The 18,485-nt window shown below is 60.2% G+C and overlaps 1 protein-coding gene across 2 annotated transcripts in view; it reads right to left on the minus strand.

Annotated features, from left to right (window-relative positions):
• The window catches only part of LOC121273478 (V-type proton ATPase catalytic subunit A-like), a 160,730-nt gene that overhangs the window by 39,935 nt on the left and 102,310 nt on the right, over nucleotides 1-18,485 (minus strand). For both annotated transcript variants that reach the window (XM_041180645.1, XM_041180644.1), the window contains exons 8-10: nucleotides 11,643-11,751; nucleotides 11,079-11,201; nucleotides 8,251-8,365 (exon numbers count right to left, since the gene is read on the minus strand). In XM_041180645.1, coding sequence (XP_041036579.1) covers nucleotides 8,251-8,365; nucleotides 11,079-11,201; nucleotides 11,643-11,751 — 347 coding nt within the window. The remainder of the gene's footprint in view (nucleotides 1-8,250; nucleotides 8,366-11,078; nucleotides 11,202-11,642; nucleotides 11,752-18,485) is intronic.

Here is an 18,485-nt window from a genome sequence, read left to right on the forward strand (position 1 = left end):
AGAGGGAAGAGTCGGAGAGGGGAGAGTCGGAGAGGCGAGAGTCAGAGAGGGGAGAGTCAGAGAGGGGAGAGTCGGAGAGGGGAGAGTCGGAGAGGGGAGAGTCGGAGAGGGGAGAGTCGGAGAGGGAAGAATCGGAGAGGAGAGAGTCGGAGAGGTGAGAGTCAGAGAGGGGAGAGTCAGAGAGGGGAGAATCGGAAAGGGGAGAGTCGGAGAGGGAAGAATCGGAGAGGGGAGAGTCGGAGAGGGAAGAGTCGGAGAGGGGAGAGTCAGAGAGGGGAGAGTCAGAGAGGGGAGAGTCGGAGAGGGGAGAGTCGGAGAGGGGAGAATCGGAGAGGGGAGAGTCGGAGAGGGAAGAATCGGAGAGGGGTGAATCGGAGAGGGGAGAGTCAGAGAGGGGAGAGTCGGAGAGGGGAGCATCAGAGAGGGGAGAGTCGGAGAGGGAAGAATAGGAGAGGAGAGAGTCGGAGAGGCGAGAGTCAGAGAGGCGAGAGTCAGAGAGGCGAGAGTCAGAGAGGCGAGAGTCAGAGAGGGGAGAGTCGGAGAGGCGAGAGTCGGAGAGGCGAGAGTCGGAGAGGCGAGAGTCGGAGAGGCGAGAGTCGGAGAGGCGAGAGTCGGAGAGGCGAGAGTCGGAGAGGGGAGAGTCGGAGAGGGGAGAGTCGGAGAGGGGAGAGTCGGAGAGGGGAGAGTCGGAGAGGCGAGAGTCGGAGAGGGGAGAGTCGGAGAGGGGAGAGTCGGAGAGGGGAGAGTCGGAGAGGGGAGAGTCGGAGAGGGGAGAGTCGGAGAGGGGAGAGTCGGAGAGGGGAGAGTCGGAGAGGGGAGAGTCGGAGAGGGGAGAGTCGGAGAGGGGAGAGTCGGAGAGGGGAGAGTCGGAGAGGGGAGAGTCGGAGAGGGGAGAGTCGGAGAGGGGAGAGTCGGAGAGGGAAGAATCGGAGAGGGGAGAGTCAGAGAGGGGAGAGTCAGAGAGGGGAGAATCGGAGAGGGGAGAATCGGAGAGGGGAGAGTCGGAGAGGGAAGAATCGGAGAGGGGAGAGTCGGAGAGGGGAGAGTCGGAGAGGGGAGAGTCGGAGAAGGGAGAGTCGGAGAAGGGAGGGTCGGAGAGGCGAGAGTCGGAGAAGGGAGAGTCGGAGAGGGGAGAATCGGAGAGGGGAGAGTCAGGAGGGGGAGAGTCAGAGAGGGAAGAGTCGGAGAGGGGAGAGTCAGAGAGGGGAGAGTCAGAGAGGGGAGAGTCAGAGAGGGGAGAGTCAGAGAGGGGAGAGTCAGAGAGGGGAGAGTCAGAGAGGGAAGAATCGGAGAGGAGAGAGTCGGAGAGGTGAGAGTCGGAGAGGGGAGAGTCGGAGAGGGGAGAGTCGGAGAGGTGAGAGTGGGAGAGGGGAGAGTCGGAGAGTGAAGAATCGGAGAGAGGAGAGTCAGGAAGGGGAGAGTCAGGAAGGGGAGAGTTGGAGAAGGGAGTGTTGGAGAAGGAAGAGTCGGAGAGGGGAGCATCGGAGAGGGGAGCATCGAAGAGGGGAGAGTCGGAGAGGGGAGAGTCGGAGAGGGGAGAGTCGGAGAGGGGAGAGTCAGGAAGGGGAGCATCGGAGAGGGGAGAGTCGGAGAGGGGAGCATCGGAGAGGGGAGATTCAGAGAGGGGAGAGTCAGAGAGGGGAGAGTCGGAGAGGGGAGAGTTGGAGAGGGGAAAGTCGGAGTGGGGAGAGTCAGAGAGGGGAGAGTTAGAGAGGGGAGAGTCAGAGAGGGGAGAGTCGGAGTGGGGAGAGTCAGAGAGGGGAGAGTTAGAGAGGGGAGAGTCGGAGAGGGGAGAGTCGGAGAGGGGAGAGTCGGAGAGGGGAGAGTCGGAGAGGGGAGAGTCGGAGAGGGGAGAGTCAGGAAGGGGAGCATTGGAGAGGGGAGAGTCGGAGAGGGGAGCGTCGGAGAGGGGAGATTCAGAGAGGGGAGAGTCAGAGAGGGGAGAGTCAGAGAGGGGAGAGTCGGAGAGGGGAGAGTCGGAGAGGGGAGAGTCGGAGAGGCGAGAGTCGGAGAGGGGAGAGTCGGAGAGGGAAGAATCGGAGAGGGGAGAGTCAGAGAGGGGAGAGTCAGAGAGGGGAGAATCGGAGAGGGGAGAATCGGAGAGGGGAGAGTCGGAGAGGGAAGAATCGGAGAGGGGAGAGTCGGAGAGGGGAGAGTCGGAGAGGGGAGAGTCGGAGAAGGGAGAGTCGGAGAAGGGAGGGTCGGAGAGGCGAGAGTCGGAGAAGGGAGAGTCGGAGAGGGGAAAATCGGAGAGGGGAGAGTCAGGAGGGGGAGAGTCAGAGAGGGAAGAGTCGGAGAGGGGAGAGTCAGAGAGGGGAGAGTCAGAGAGGGGAGAGTCAGAGAGGGGAGAGTCAGAGAGGGAAGAATCGGAGAGGAGAGAGTCGGAGAGGTGAGAGTCGGAGAGGGGAGAGTCGGAGAGGGGAGAGTCGGAGAGGGGAGAGTCGGAGAGGGGAGAGTCGGAGAGGGGAGAGTCGGAGAGGGGAGAGTCGGAGAGGGGAGAGTCGGAGAGGGGAGAGTCGGAGAGGGGAGAGTCGGAGAGGTGAGAGTGGGAGAGGGGAGAGTCGGAGAGGGAAGAATCGGAGAGAGGAGAGTCAGGAAGGGGAGAGTCAGGAAGGGGAGAGTTGGAGAAGGGAGTGTTGGAGAGGGAAGAGTCGGAGAGGGGAGCATCGGAGAGGGGAGCATCGAAGAGGGGAGAGTCGGAGAGGGGAGAGTCGGAGAGGGGAGAGTCGGAGAGGGGAGAGTCGGAGAGGGGAGAGTCGGAGAGGGGAGAGTCAGGAAGGGGAGCATCGGAGAGGGGAGAGTCGGAGAGGGGAGCATCGGAGAGGGGAGATTCAGAGAGGGGAGAGTCAGAGAGGGGAGAGTCGGAGAGGGGAAAGTCGGAGTGGGGAGAGTCAGAGAGGGGAGAGTTAGAGAGGGGAGAGTCAGAGAGGGGAGAGTCAGAGAGGGGAGAGTCGGAGTGGGGAGAGTCAGAGAGGGGAGAGTCGGAGAGGGGAGAGTCGGAGAGGGGAGAGTCGGAGAGGGGAGAGTCGGAGAGGGGAGAGTCGGAGAGGGGAGAGTCAGAGAGGCGAGAGTCGGAGAGGGGAGAGTCAGAGAGGGGAGAGTCAGAGAGGGGAGAGTCGGAGAGGGGAGAGTCGGAGAGGGGAGAGTCGGAGAGGGGAGAGTCGGAGAGGGGAGAGTCGGAGAGGGGAGAGTCGGAGAGGGGAGAGTCAGGAAGGGGAGCATCGGAGAGGGGAGAGTCGGAGAGGGGAGCATCGGAGAGGGGAGATTCAGAGAGGGGAGAGTCAGAGAGGGGAGAGTTAGAGAGGGGAGAGTCTGAGAGGGGAGAGTCAGAGAGGGGAGAGTCAGAGAGGAGAGAGTCAGAGAGGGGAGAGTCAGAGAGGGGAGAGTCGGAGAGGGGAGAGTCAGAGAGGGGAGAGTCAGAGAGGGGAGAGTCGGAGAGGGGAGAGTCAGAGAGGGGAGAGTTAGAGAGGGGAGAGTCGGAGAGGGGAGAGTCAGAGAGGGGAGAGTCAGAGAGGGGAGAGTCAGAGAGGGGAGAGTCGGAGAGGGGAGAGTCAGAGAGGGGAGAGTTAGAGAGGGGAGAGTCGGAGAGGGGAGAGTTGGAGAGGGGAGTAGTGGGGAGGGGAGTAGCGGAGAGGCGAGTAGTGGAGAGGGGAGTAGGAGTGTGGGGAGTAGCAAGGAGGGGAGTAGGGGGAGGGGAGGGGAGTAGTGGGGAGGGGAGTAGTGGGGAGGGGAGTAGTGGGGAGGGGAGTAGCAGCGAGGGAAGTAGGGGGTAGGGGAGTAGCAGGAGGGTAGTAGCGGAGAGGGGAGTGGGGGGGAGGGGAGTAACGGGGAGGGGAGTAGTGGGGAGTGGAGTAGAGGAGGGGGAGTAACGGGGAGGGGAGTAGCATGGAGGGGAGTAGGGGAGGGGAGTAGAGGAGAGGGAAGTAGAGGAGAGGGGAGTAGCGGGGAGGGGAATAGCAGGGAGGGGAGGGGAGTAGTGTGGAGGGGAGTAGTGTGGAGGGGAGTAGTGGGGAGGGGAGTAGTGGGGAGGGGAGTAGCGAGGAGGGGAGTAGCGGGGAGGGGAGTAGCGGGGAGGGGAGTAGCGAGGAGGGGAGTAGCGGGGAGGGGAGTAGCGAGGAGGGGAGTAGCGGGGAGGGGAGTAGCGGGGAGGGGAGTAGGGGGGAGGGGAGTAGCGGAGAGGGTAGTAGTGGGGAGGGGAGTAGCGGGGGAGGGGAGTAGGGGGAGGGGAGTAGCGGGGAGGGGAGTAGCGAGGAGGGGAGTAGCGGGGAGGGGAGTAGCGAGGAGGGGAGTAGCGGGGAGGGGAGTAGCGAGGAGGGGAGTAGCGGGGAGGGGAAGTAGCGAGGAGGGGAGTAGCGGGGAGGGGAGTAGCGGGGAGGGGAGTAGGGGGGAGGGGAGTAGCGGAGAGGGTAGTAGTGGGGAGGGGAGTAGCGGGGAGGGGAGTAGGGGGAGGGGAGTAGCGGGGAGGGGAGTAGCGGGGAGGGGAGTAGCGGGGAGGGGAGTAGCGGGGAGGGGAGTAGGGGGAGCGGAGTAGTGGGGAGGGGAGTAGTGGGGAGGGGAGTAGTGGGGAGGGGAGTAGTGGGGAGGGGAGTAGCGGGGAGGGGAGTAGCGGGGAGGGGAGTAGCGGGGAGGGGAGTAGCAGCGAGGGGAGTAGCAGCGAGGGGAGTAGCAGCGAGGGGAGTAGCAGCGAGGGGAGTAGGGGGAGGGGAGTAGGGGGAGGGGAGTAGCGGAGAGGGGAGTAGCGGGGAGGGGAGTAGCGGGGAGGGGAGTAGCGGGGAGTGGAGTAGCGGGGAGGGGAGTAGCGGGGAGGGGAGTAGCGGGGAGGGGAGTAGCGGGGAGGGGAGTAGTGGGGAGGGGAGTAGGGGGAGGGGAGTAGTGGGGAGGGGAGTAGTGGGGAGGGGAAGTAGCGGGGAGGGGAGTAGCGGCGAGGGGAGTAGTGGGGAGGGGAGTAGGGGGAGGGGATTAGCGGGGAGGGGAGTAAAGGGGAGGGGATTAGCGGGGAGGGGAGTAGGGGGAGGGGTGTAGGGGGGAGGGGAGTAGCAGGGAGGGGAGTAGCGGGGAGGGGAGGGGAGAAGCGGTGTTGGGTGTAGGGTGTACGGGAGTAGCAGGGAGTGGAGTAGGGTGAGGGGAGTTATGGGGAGGGGAGTAGGGGGGGAGGGGAGTAGCGTGGAGGGGAGTAGTGGGGAGGGGAGTAGTGGGGAGGCAAGGGGAGGGGAGTAGGGGGCTGGGCAGTAGGGAATGGGGAGTAACGGGGAGGGGAGTAACGGGGAGGGGAGTAGCGGCGAGGGGAGTAGTGGGGAGGGGAGTAGGTGGAGGGGAGTAGCGGGGAGGGGAGTAGTGGGGAGGGAAGTAGTGGGGAGGGGAAGTAGAGGGGAGGGGAGTAGCGGCGAGGGGAGTAGTGGGGAGGGGAGTAGGTGGAGGGGAGTAGCGGGGAGGGGAGTAACGGGGAGCGGAGTAGTGGGGAGGGGAGTAGGTGGAGGGGAGTAGCGGGGAGGGGCAGTAGTGGGGAGGAGAGAAGCGGGGAGGGGATTAGCGGGGAGGGGAGTAAAGGGGAGGGGATTAGCGGGAGGGGTGTAGGGGGGAGGGGAGTAGCAGGGAGGGGAGTAGCGGGGAGGGGAGGGGAGAAGCGGTGTTGGGTGTAGGGTGTACGGGAGTAGCAGGGAGTGGAGTAGGGTGAGGGGAGTTATGGGGAGGGGAGTAGGGGGGAGGGGAGTAGCGTGGAGGGGAGTAGTGGGGTGGGGAGTAGTGGGGAGGCAAGGGGAGGGGAGTAGGGGGCTGGGCAGTAGGGAATGGGGAGTAACGGGGAGGGGAGTAACGGGGAGGGGAGTAGCGGGGAGGGGAGTGTGGGGAGGGGAGTAGTGTGGAGGGGAGTAGCGGGGAGGCAAGGGGAGGGGAGTAGGGGGCTGGGCAGTAGGGAATGGGGAGTTATGGGGAGGGGAGTTTCTGGGAGGGGAGTTTCTGGGAGGGGAGTAGCGGGGAGGGGAGTAGCTGGGAGGGGATTGGGGGGAGGGGAGTAGGTGGGAGGGGAGTAGGGGGGAGGGGAGGTGTGGGGAGTGGAGTAGGGGGAGGGGAGTAGGGGGAGGGGAGTAGGGGGAGGGGAGTAGGGGGAGGGGAGTAGCGGGGAGGGGAGAAACAGGGAGGGGAGTAGGGGGAGGGGAGTAGGGGGAGGGGAGTAGGGGGAGGGGAGTAGGGGGAGGGGAGTAGCGGGAGGGGAGTAGCAGGGAGGGGAGTAACAGGGAGGGGAGTAACAGGGAGGGGAGTAACAGGGAGGGGAGTAGGGGGAGGGGAGTAGGGGGGAGGGGAGTAGTGGGGAGGGGTGTAGGTTGGACGGGAGTAGCGGGGAGGGGTGTAGCGGGAGGTGAGTAGGGGGGAGGGGAGTAGCGGGGAGGGGAGGGGGTAGCGGAGGGGGGTGTAGCGGGGAGGGGAGTAGCGGGGAGGGGAGTAGCGGGGAGGGGAGTAGCGGGGAGGGGAGTAGCGGGGAGGGGGAGTAGCGGGGAGGGGAGTAGCGGGGAGGAGAGTAGCGGGGAGGAGAGTAGCGGGGAGGAGAGTAGCGGGGAGGGGGAGTAGCGGGGAGGGGGGAGTAGCGGGGAGGGGGAGTAGCGGGGAGGGGGAGTAGCGGGGAGGGGAGTAGCAGGGAGGGGGAGTAGCGGGGAGGGGAGTAGCGGGGAGGGGAGTAGCGGGGAGGAGAGTAGCGGGGAGGGGAGTAGCGGGGAGGAGAGTAGCGGGGAGGGGAGTAGCAGGGAGGAGAGTAGCGGGGAGGGGAGTAACAGGGAGGGGGAGTAGCGGGGAGGGGAGTAATGGGGAGGGGAGTAGCGGCGAGGGGAGTAGCAGGGAGGGGGAGTAATGGGGAGGAGAGTAGCGGGGAGGGGAGTAGCGGGGAGGAGAGTAGCGGGGAGGGGAGTAGCAGGGAGGGGGAGTAGCGGGGAGGGGAGTAATGGGGAGGGGAAGTAGCGGCGAGGGGAGTAGCAGGGAGGGGGAGTAGCGGGGAGGGGAGTAGCGGGGAGGGGAGTAGCGGGGAGGGGAGTAGTGGGGAGGAGAGTAGCGGGCAGGGGAGTAGCGGGGAGGGGAGTAGCGGGGAGGAGAGTAGCTGGGAGGGGAGTAGCTGGGAGGGGAGTAGCGGGCAGGGGAGTAATGGGGAGGGGAGTAGTGGGGAGGGGAGTAGTGGGGAGGGGAGTAGTGGGGAGGGGAATGGAGGAGAGGGGAGTATCGGGGAGGAGGGAGTGCAGAAAGGAGGGGAGGTGAGGGGAGGGAAAGAGTGCCGAGGGGAGGTAAGGAGAACAGTGATGTGGAGAGGGGATGAGGAAAGAGGGGGAGTGGCGGGTGGAGGGTAGGTGAGCGGAGGGAATGAATGTAGAGGGGAGGGGAGAGGAGGGCCGGAGACTGTAGGGAATAAAAAGAAAAAGGGGAGATGGGAGGGGAGGACAATTCAGAAACTCACCCACCCTCACCCCCAACTCACTCCCGCTTCACTCCACCTCACTACCCCCTCACTCCTCCCTCACACCCCCTCACACCCCCTCACACCCCCCTCTCTCACTGACAATACTGACCCTCACTCCCCCTCACTCACTCACAATACTGACCCTCAACCCCCTCACTCACTCACTGACAATACTGACCCTCACTCCCCCCTCACTCACTCACTCACAATACTGACCCTCACTCCCCCTCACTCACTGACAATACTGACCCTCACTCCCGCCCCTCACTCACTGACAATACTGACCCTCACTCCCCCTCACTCACTCACTGACAATACTGACCCTCACTCCCCCTCACTCACTCACAATACTGACCCTCACTCCCCCTCACTCACTCACTGACAATACTGACCCTCACTCCCCCTCACTCACTCACAATACTGACCCTCACTCCCCCCTCACTCACTCACTGACAATACTGACCCTCACTCCCCCTCACTCACTCACAATACTGACCCTCACTCCCCCTCACTCACTCACAATACTGACCCTCACTCCCCCCTCACCCACTGACAATACTGACCCTCACTCCCCCTCACTCACTCACTATACTGACCCTCACTCCCCCTCACTCACTCACTGACAATACTGACCCTCACTCCCCCTCACTCACTCACTGACAATACTGACCCTCACTCCCTCCTCACTCCCCCCCTCACTCACTGACAATACTGACCCTCAGTCCCCCTCACTCACTCACTGACAATACTGACCCTCAACCCCCTCCGGACAACATTGACCTTCATGGCCCCTCCTTGCCCCCCTCACTCACGCTCCAACAATGCTGACACTGCCTTCTCTGTCGGGGCTACCCAGACACTTCACTCGTCCGGCCCTCTCATAGAAGGAGGCCAATCGCGCTCCAAGGTAGGCAGGGTACCCACTGTCTGTGGAGGGAAACACCAGGTTATCACAGAGAGAACCAACGTGGAAGAGGTTAATGCTCATGAGAGCAAAGAGAATGAGGGACATCTTTCAGACCCTCTGCTCTGTGCCTCCTCCCACCCCTACCTCATCTCACTCCATCAACATAGCCTCCTATCAGTTTCTCTCTCCTTTTTCTATGGATTCCCCTTAAACTGTGCACAGTACTCCAAGTGTGGTCTAACCGAGGGATACGGAGACCAGAACTGTGCACAGTGCTCCGAGTGTGGTCTAACCGAGGGATACGGAGACCAGAACTGTGCACGGTGCTCCAAGTGTGGTCTAACCGAGGGATACGGAGACCAGAACTGTGCACAGTGCTCCGAGTGTGGTCTAACCGAGGGATACGGAGACCAGAACTGTGCACGGTGCTCCAAGTGTGGTCTAACCGAGGGATACGGAGACCAGAACTGTGCACAGTGCTCCAAGTGTGGACTAACTGAGGGATACGGAGACCAGAACTGTGCACAGTGCTCCAGATGTGGTCTAACCGAGGGATACGGAGACCAGAACTGTGCACAGTGCTCCAAGTGTGGTCTAACCGAGGGATACGGAGAATAGAACTGTGCACAGTGCACCAAGTGTGGTCTAACCGAGGGATACGGAGAATAGAACTGTGCACAGTGCTCCAAGTGTGGTCTAACCGAGGGATACGGAGACCAGAACTGTGCTCGGGGTTAGGTGAAGGTGAAAGAGTGAGTGGGATGAAGGTCCGGGATCGGGTTCAGAGTTAGTTTAAGTGAGTAATATTTGCTCTTGTGGGTTTTAGGAATGGATTTCTGCTTTTGTGTTTAAGATTGATTTGTATTTCTGTCTCTGTGTGTGAAGGAATGTCAAATTGTCTTAGGTTCACTTTAAAAGCTGCTTACATTCTTAATGGCCTTTTTATGACTGTTGCAGCTAAGGCAAACAAACAAGGGTAGAAGAATTGAGCGATTGTCTTGCAATAGGTGTGGAGGGAGTGTGGGCCCTCCCACAGACACACACACACAAGAAACTAGAAACTGCAGTTTGTTTTGGAAGCTGTTGGAGTTCATTTGGTTTTGAAAGTAGCTGCCAGGAGAAGTCTGGAACAAAACAGCCAGTCCCAAACTAAAGAAAACACCCCGAAATCCAGAGGAGTGGACCAGGGGAAAGTCCCAGGCAGACCTTCTCGTCAAAGGAAGGACAGGAACCCGGAAAAGGTCCTGTTAAGTGAAGTTAAGAGTGAGGGGCAGAAGGAAAGGCTCCAAGCTTCAGATGTAAAGGGACAAAAGCTGCAGAAAGCAGGTTTAAAGCGAGAACAGCTTGCAAGAGGCAAGAAGGTCCAAAGAGACAACTGAGTGTCTGTAACCCTTTGCTATGGGCATGTGAAGCGGTGGTGTACTGTTGATGGCTGAGTCAGTGAGAGAGTGTCTGGAAGACAGCTTAAATGTGTTTGGTGACTCAGGGAAGAGGAACATCAGAAGGAGAGTTTGAAAGCTTGGAGGTGAACCCTTGCAGAAGGCGTATGGGAGAAAGCGCTGGTTTGGGAGAAGATTCCAAAGCAAGTTCTTGAAGAGTGGAGATTGGAAACCCTCGTGCGAAAGATGCAGTTCAGTGAGACCAGTTGGTTTGTGGTGGTACAAGTGTTTACGGACAGTTGAGGAGAGATTCATAACATGTCACTGAAGTGGCATCTGTCACCTGGTTTCAGAGTGTGGTATGTCTGGCCACAGGGTGCCTACTGGTTTACATGGACTGTGTACTTACTGTGGACGCTAAAGTATAAGATAGTTTTCGTAACTTGTGTTACCCTTACAAATCTGTATGTATCTGTTAAGGTATAGGTTTGGGTGAAGGAATAGTGTAATATAATTTATCTTTTCTTGTTTAATAAGTGTTTTATTCTTTTGCTAAATCTTCATGGGCTGACTCTTGTGACTCTGTTCAGTAGCTGCTCTCCATGTATCTAAACAAACAAATAGAAGTGAGGATCTATCAAGGCTTAACAGCGTCTGTGGAGTGAATAAAAAACAGAGTTAACGTTTCGAGTCCATATGAATCTTCTTCAGAGCTAAAGAGAAGTAAAAATGTGATGTTTTGGGCGGGGGGTGGGGGGGGGTGGTGGGGGAAGGTGAAGCTGGTTAGAAGACCAGTGATAGGTGCAGGCAAAGGAGAGATTATGTCATGAACAAAAGGTCAAAGGGCTGGTGATGCTAGATAAAGGAGGTGCTAATGGCGACATTATGAGTAGAAAGCAGAATGTGATAGTGGCTGGGCAGTATGAAAGCGGAGCTTACCCTTGTCCCGCTATTGTCACATTCTGCTTTCTGACCTTCATGCCACCATCAGCACCTCCTTTAGCCCTGACCACTACCATTAACACCCCCTCTGTTCCCTTTGTCCATGACATCTTTGTCAATCTCTCCTTTGCCTCCACCAGTCGCTGGCCCTCTACCCAGCTCCACCTGCTCTACCACCACATTGTGACCTCCTCTGAGCTCTGAAGAAGAGTCACGCGTTAACTCTGTCTCTCTCTCTCTATCTCTCTCTCTTCACAGTTTCTTCCAGCATTTCCTGTTTTTGTCTCAGGTTTCCCAGCAGCTGCGGTATTTTGCTTTTATCTGAGGCAATTTTGGGGGGAGGGGGGAAAGGGGGGGGGTGGGGTGGGGGGTAACCTCAGCTGCGGGTCAGAACAAGCCGGCCAACACTCACCCGCGGGCATCTCCGCCAGACGACCCGAGATCTCTCGAAGGGCCTCCGCCCAGCGGGACGTAGAGTCGGCCATCATGCTGACGTCGTAACCCATGTCCCGGAAATATTCGGAGAGGGTGATCCCTGCGGAGAGAGCGGAGGGAGTTAAGCCACTGCCCCACCCACCCCCCCAACCCCACAAGTAGGCCAGGGAGCCCTGTGAACAGGGGCAGAGCGGGAGGTCGAAGGGCGAGGGCTGAAAGAGGTCAGAGGGCCAGGCGGATTAAAGAATCAAAGGGCGAGGCGGGCGAGGGTAAGCGGGTGGGCGCTGTGAGGGTTCGGGGGGGGGGGTCGGCAAGGTAGGTGAGGGTCAGACGCCGAGGTGGGAGGAGGTCAGGGGGCAAGGTGGGAGAGGTTCAGGCATCAAGCGGCGAGATGGTCGGAGGGTGAGGTGGGAAAGGGGTCAGAGGACAAAAGGGTGAAGTTCAGAGGGCGAGGTGGATCAAGGTGTGAGGTTGTGGGGTTAAAAAGGTCAGAGGGCGGGGGTATGGTCAGAGGTCAGCGTGGGGGCAGGTGGGCACTCACCGGTGTAGATTGACGCCTCGCGAGCTGCCACAGGCATGTTGGAGGTGTTGGCGACGAGGGCCGTTCTCTTCATGATGCTCTCCAACTTCCCATCAACCTCCATCGTCAGCTGCAGAGAGTGTAGCGTTACCACAGAAACAGGGGCTCGCTCCCCCAGGGACCAGGGGACCCTGAAAGACAGGGCTGTCCACCTACCCAAGCTACAAACCTTTCCAAGCTTCACTGCACCCCCACCCCCCCACCGCCCCCCACAAACCCCAGACTCTCTCTCGGACTCCGAACCCCAGGCTCTCTCTCGGACTCCGAACCCCAGGCTCTCTCTCGGACTCCGAACCCCAGGCTCTCTCGCGGACTCCGAACCCCAGGCTCTCTCGCGGACCCCGAACCCCAGGCTCTCTCGCGGACCCCGAACCCCAGGCTCTCTCGCGGACCCCGAACCCCAGACTCGCTCTCGGACCCCGAACCCCAGACTCGCTCTCGGACCCCGAACCCCAGACTCGCTCTCGGACCCCGAACCCCAGACTCGCTCTCGGACCCCGAACCCCAGACTCGCTCTCGGACCCCGAACCCCAGACTCGCTCTCGGACCCCGAACCCCAGACTCGCTCTCGGACCCCGAACCCCAGACTCTCTCTCGGACCCCGAACCCCAGACTCTCTCTCGGACCCCGAACCCCAGACTCTCTCTCGGACCCCGAACCCCAGACTCTCTCTCGGACCCCGAACCCCAGACTCGCTCTCGGACCCCGAACCCCAGACTCGCTCTCGGACCCCGAACCCCAGACTCTCTCTCGGACCCCGAACCCCAGACTCTCTCTCGGACCCCGAACCCCAGACTCTCTCTCGGACCCCGAACCCCAGACTCTCTCTCGGACCCCGAACCCCAGACTCTCTCTCGGACCCCGAACCCCAGACTCTCTCTCGGACTCCGAACCCCAGACTCTCTCTCGGACTCCGAACCCCAGACTCTCTCTCGGACTCCGAACCCCAGACTCTCTCTCGGACTCCGAACCCCAGACTCTCTCTCGGACTCCGAACCCCAGACTCTCTCTCGGACTCCGAACCCCAGACTCTCTCTCGGACTCCGAACCCCAGACTCTCTCTCGGACTCCGAACCCCAGACTCTCTCTCGGACTCCGAACCCCAGACTCTCTCTCGGACTCCGAACCCCAGACTCTCTCTCGGACTCCGAACCCCAGACTCTCTCTCGGACTCCCGAACCCCAGACTCTCTCTCGGACTCCGAACCCCAGACTCTCTCTCGGACTCCGAACCCCAGACTCTCTCTCGGACTCCGAACCCCAGACTCTCTCTCGGACTCCGAACCCCAGACTCTCTCTCGGACTCCGAACCCCAGACTCTCTCTCGGACTCCGAACCCCAGACTCTCTCTCGGACTCCGAACCCCAGACTCTCTCTCGGACTCCGAACCCCAGACTCTCTCTCGGACTCCGAACCCCAGACTCTCTCTCGGACTCCGAACCCCAGACTCTCTCTCGGACTCCGAACCCCAGACTCTCTCTCGGACTCCGAACCCCAGACTCGCTCTCGGACTCCAAACCCAGACTCTCTCTCGGACTCCGAACCCCAGACTCTCTCTCGGACTCCGAACCCCAGACTCTCTCTCGGACTCCGAACCCCAGACTCTCTCTCGGACTCCGAACCCCAGACTCTCTCTCGGACTCCGAACCCCAGACTCTCTCTCGGACTCCGAACCCCAGACTCTCTCTCGGACTCCGAACCCCAGACTCTCTCTCGGACTCCGAACCCCAGACTCTCTCTCGGACTCCGAACCCCAGACTCTCTCTCGGACTCCGAACCCCAGACTCTCTCTCGGACTCCGAACCCCAGACTCTCTCTCGGACTCCGAACCCCAGACTCTCTCTCGGACTCCGAACCCCAGACTCTCTCTCGGACTCCGAACCCCAGACTCTCTCTCGGACTCCGAACCCCAGACTCTCTCTCGGACTCCGAACCCCAGACTCTCTCTCGGACTCCGAACCCCAGACTCTCTCTCGGACTCCGAACCCCAGACTCTCTCTCGGACTCCGAACCCCAGACTCTCTCTCGGACTCCGAACCCCAGACTCTCTCTCGGACTCCGAACCCCAGACTCTCTCTCGGACTCCGAACCCCAGACTCTCTCTCGGACTCCGAACCCCAGACTCTCTCTCGGACTCCGAACCCCAGACTCTCTCTCGGACTCCGAACCCCAGACTCTCTCTCGGACTCCGAACCCCAGACTCTCTCTCGGACTCCGAACCCCAGACTCTCTCTCGGACTCCGAACCCCAGACTCTCTCTCGGACTCCGAACCCCAGACTCTCTCTCGGACTCCGAACCCCAGACTCTCTCTCGGACTCCGAACCCCAGACTCTCTCTCGGACTCCGAACCCCAGACTCTCTCTCGGACTCCGAACCCCAGACTCTCTCTCGGACTCCGAACCCCAGACTCTCTCTCGGACTCCGAACCCCAGACTCTCTCTCGGACTCCGAACCCCAGACTCTCTCTCGGACTCCGAACCCCAGACTCTCTCTCGGACTCGAACCCCAGACTCTCTCTCGGACTCCGAACCCCAGACTCTCTCTCGGACTCCGAACCCCAGACTCTCTCTCGGACTCCGAACCCCAGACTCTCTCTCGGACTCCGAACCCCAGACTCTCTCTCGGACTCCGAACCCCAGACTCTCTCTCGGACTCCGAACCCCAGACTCTCTCTCGGACTCCGAACCCCAGACTCTCTCTCGGACTCCGAACCCCAGACTCTCTCTCGGACTCCGAACCCCAGACTCTCTCTCGGACTCCGAACCCCAGACTCTCTCTCGGACTCCGAACCCCAGACTCTCTCTCGGACTCCGAACCCCAGACTCTCTCTCGGACTCCGAACCCCAGACTCTCTCTCGGACTCCGAACCCCAGACTCTCTCTCGGACTCCGAACCCCAGACTCGCTCTCGGAGTCCGAACCACAGAGTCGCTCTCGGACTCCGAACCCCAGACTCTCTCTCGGACTCCGAACACCAGACTCTCTTTCGGACTCCGAACCCCAGACTCGCTCTCGGACTCCAAACCCCAGACTCGCTCTCGGACTCCAAACCCCAGACTCTCTCTCGGACTCCGAACCCCAAACTCTCTCTCGGATTCCGAACCCCAGACTCTCTCTCAGATTCCGAACCCCAGACTCTCTCTCAGATTCCGAACCCCAGACTCTCTCTCAGATTCCGAACCCCAGACTCTCTCTCAGATTCCGAACCCCAGACTCTCTCTCAGATTCCGAACCCCAGACTCTCTCTCAGATTCCGAACCCCAGACTCTCTCTCAGATTCCGAACCCCAGACTCTCTCTCGGACTCCGAACCCCAGACTCTCTCTCAGATTCCGAACCCCAGACTCTCTCTCAGATTCCGAAGCCCAGACTCGCTCTCAGATTCCGAACCCCAGACTCGCTCTCTGTCTCCGAACCCCAGACTCTCTCTCAGATTCCCCCTGATCTCCAGACTCTCTCAAACCCTCCTCCTGTACCCCAGACACTCTCACACCCTCCCCCTGAACCCTAGACTTTCTCACAACCTCCCCTTGAGTCCCAGAATATCACATCATTCCCCTGACCCCAGACTCTCTCAGACCATCCCCCTGATTCCCAGACTCTATCACAGCCTCCCCCTGAACCCCAGACTCTCTCACACCCTCCCCTGAACCCCAGACTCTCTCACACCCTCCTCCTGAACCCCAGACTCTCTCACAGCCTCCCCCTGAACCCCAGACTCTCTCACACTCTCCCCTGAACCCCAGAATCTCTCACACCCTCCTCCTGAACCCCAGACTCTCTCTCAGACTCCCCCTGAACCCCAAACTCTCTCACACCCTCCCCCCAAAACTGACTCTCTCAAACCCTCCCCCTGAACCCCAGACTCTCTCACACCCTCCACCTGAACCCCAGACGCTCTCACACCCTCCACCTGAACCCCAGACGCTCTCACACCCTCCACCTGAACCCCAGACGCTCTCACACCCTCCACCTGAACCCCAGACGCTCTCAAACCCTCCTCCTCAACCCCAGACACTCTCACACCGTCCCAATGAACCCCAGACTCTCTCACAGCCTCCGAACCCCAGACTCTCTCACAGAGACCCCCAGAACATTAGACAATCTATCAGACTCCCCGTGAACCCCAGAATCTCTCACACCCTCCTCCTGAACCCCAGACTCTCTCGCACCCTCTGCCTGAACCCCAGAATCTCTCACACCCTTCCTCTGAACACCAGACACACTCAGACTCGCCCTGAACCCCAGAATCTCTCACACCCTCCCCCTGAACCCCAGACTCTCTCACATGCTCCTCCTGAACCCCAGACTCTCTCACACCCTACCCCTGAACCCCAGACTCTCTCACACCCTCCCCCTGAACCCCAGACTCTCTCACAGACTCCTCCTGAACCCCAGACTCTCTCACACCCAACCCCTGAACCCCAGACACACTCACACACTCCGCCTGAACCCCAGAATCTCTCACACCCTCCTCCTGAACCCTAGACACTCTCCGACAATCCCCCTGAACCCCAGAATCTCTCACACCATCCCCCTGAAACCCAGACACACTCACACACTCCGCCTGAACCCCAGACACTCTCAGACAGTCTCCATGAACCCCAGACTGTCTCACACCCTCCTCCTGAACCCCAGACACACTCACACCCTCCTCCTGAACCCCAGAATCTCTCACACCCTCCTCCTGAACCCCAGAATCTCTCACAGCCGACCCCAAAAACACAGAATTTCTTGCAGACTCCCTGTGATTCACTGACTCTCTCCGAGCCTCCCACTGAACCCCAGAATCTCTCACACCTTCACTCTGATAACTGGACTGTCTCACATAATCCGCCTGAACCGCAGACTCTCTCACACCCTCCTCCTGAACCCCAGACTCTCTCACAACCTCCCCCTGAACCCCAGACTCTCTCACACCCTCCATCTGAACCCCAGACGCTCTCACACGCTCCACCTGAACCACAGACGCTCTCACACCCTCCACCTGAACCCCAGACGCTCTCACACCCTCCTCCTCAACCCCAGACACTCTCACACCCTCCCAATGAACCCCAGACTCTCTCACAGCCTCCGAACCCCAGAATCTCTCACAGACACCCCCAGAACATTAGACAATCTATCAGACTCCCCGTGAACCCCAGAATCTCTCACACCCTCCTCCTGAACCCCAGACTCTCTCGCACCCTCCGCCTGAACCCCAGAATCTCTCACACCCTTCCTCTGAACACCAGACACACTCAGACTCCCCCTGAACCCCAGAATCTCTCACACCCTCCCCCTGAACCCCAGACTCTCTCAAATCCTCCTCCTGAACCCCAGACTCTCTCACACCCTACCCCTGAACCCCAGACTCTCTCACACCCTCCCCCTGAACCCCAGACTCTCTCACAGACTCCTCCTGAACCCCAGACTCTCTCACACCCACCCCCTGAACCCCAGACACACTCACACACTCCGCCTGAACCCCAGAATCTCTCACACCCTCCTCCTGAACCCTAGACACTCTCCGACAATCCCCCTGAACCCCAGAATCTCTCACACCATCCCCCTGAACCCCAGACACACTCACACACTCCGCCTGAACCCCAGACACTCTCAGACACTCTCCATGAACCCCAGACTGTCTCACACCCTCCTCCTGAACCCCAGACACACTCACACCCTCCTCCTGAACCCCAGAATCTCTCACACCCTCCTCCTGAACCCCAGAATCTCTCACAGCCGACCCCAAAAACACAGACTTTCTTGCAGACTCCCTGTGATTCCCTGACTCACTCCGAGCCTCCCACTGAACCCCAGAATCTCTCACACCTTCACTCTGATAACTGGACTGTCTCACATAATCCTCCTGAACCGCAGACTCTCTCACACCCTCCTCCTGAACCCCAGACTCTCTCACAACCTCCCCCTGAACCCCAGACTCTCTCACACCCTCCTCCTGTACCCCAGACTCTCTCACACCCTCCCCCTGAACCCCAGATACTCTCACACACCCTCCCCCTGAATGCCAGACATAGTCACACCCTCCCCCTGAACCCCAGAATCTCTCACACCCTCCCCGTGAATCCCTAACTCTCTCACACCCTCACCCCAAAACCGACTCTCTCACACCCTCCTCCTGAACCCCAGACTCACTCACAACCTCCCCCTGAACCCCAGACGCTCTCAAAACCCTCCTCCTGTACCCCAGACTCTCTCACACCCTCCCCCTGAACCCCAGATACTCTCACACACCCTCCCCCTGAATGCCAGACACACTCACACCCTCCCCCTGAACCCCAGAATCTCTCACACCCTCCCCGTGAATCCCAAACTCTCTCACACCCTCACCCCAAAACCGACTCTCTCAAACCCTCCCCCTGAACCCCAGACACTCTCACAGCCTCCCCCTGAACCCCAGACTCTCTCACACTCTCCCCTGAACCCCAGAATCTCTCGCACCCTCCTCCTGAACCCCAGACTCTCTCTCAGACTCCCCCTGAACCCCAGAATCTCTCACACCTTCCCCCCAAAACCGACTATCTCAAACCCTCCACCTGAACCCCAGACTCTCTCACACCCTCCACCTGAACCCCCAGACGCTCTCACACCCTCCACCTGAACCCCAGACGCTCTCACACCCTCCACCTGAAGCCCAGACGCTCTCACACCCTCCTCCTCAACCCCAGACACTCTCACACCCTCCCAATGAACCCCAGACTCTCTCACAGCCTCCGAACCCCAGACTCTCTCACAGACACCCCCAGAACATTAGACACTCTATCAGACTCCCCGTGAACCCCAGAATCTCTCACACCCTCCTC

This window comes from Carcharodon carcharias, assembly GCF_017639515.1.
Source record: "Carcharodon carcharias isolate sCarCar2 chromosome 24 unlocalized genomic scaffold, sCarCar2.pri SUPER_24_unloc_1, whole genome shotgun sequence".
NCBI classification, from domain to species: Eukaryota; Metazoa; Chordata; class Chondrichthyes; order Lamniformes; family Lamnidae; genus Carcharodon; species Carcharodon carcharias.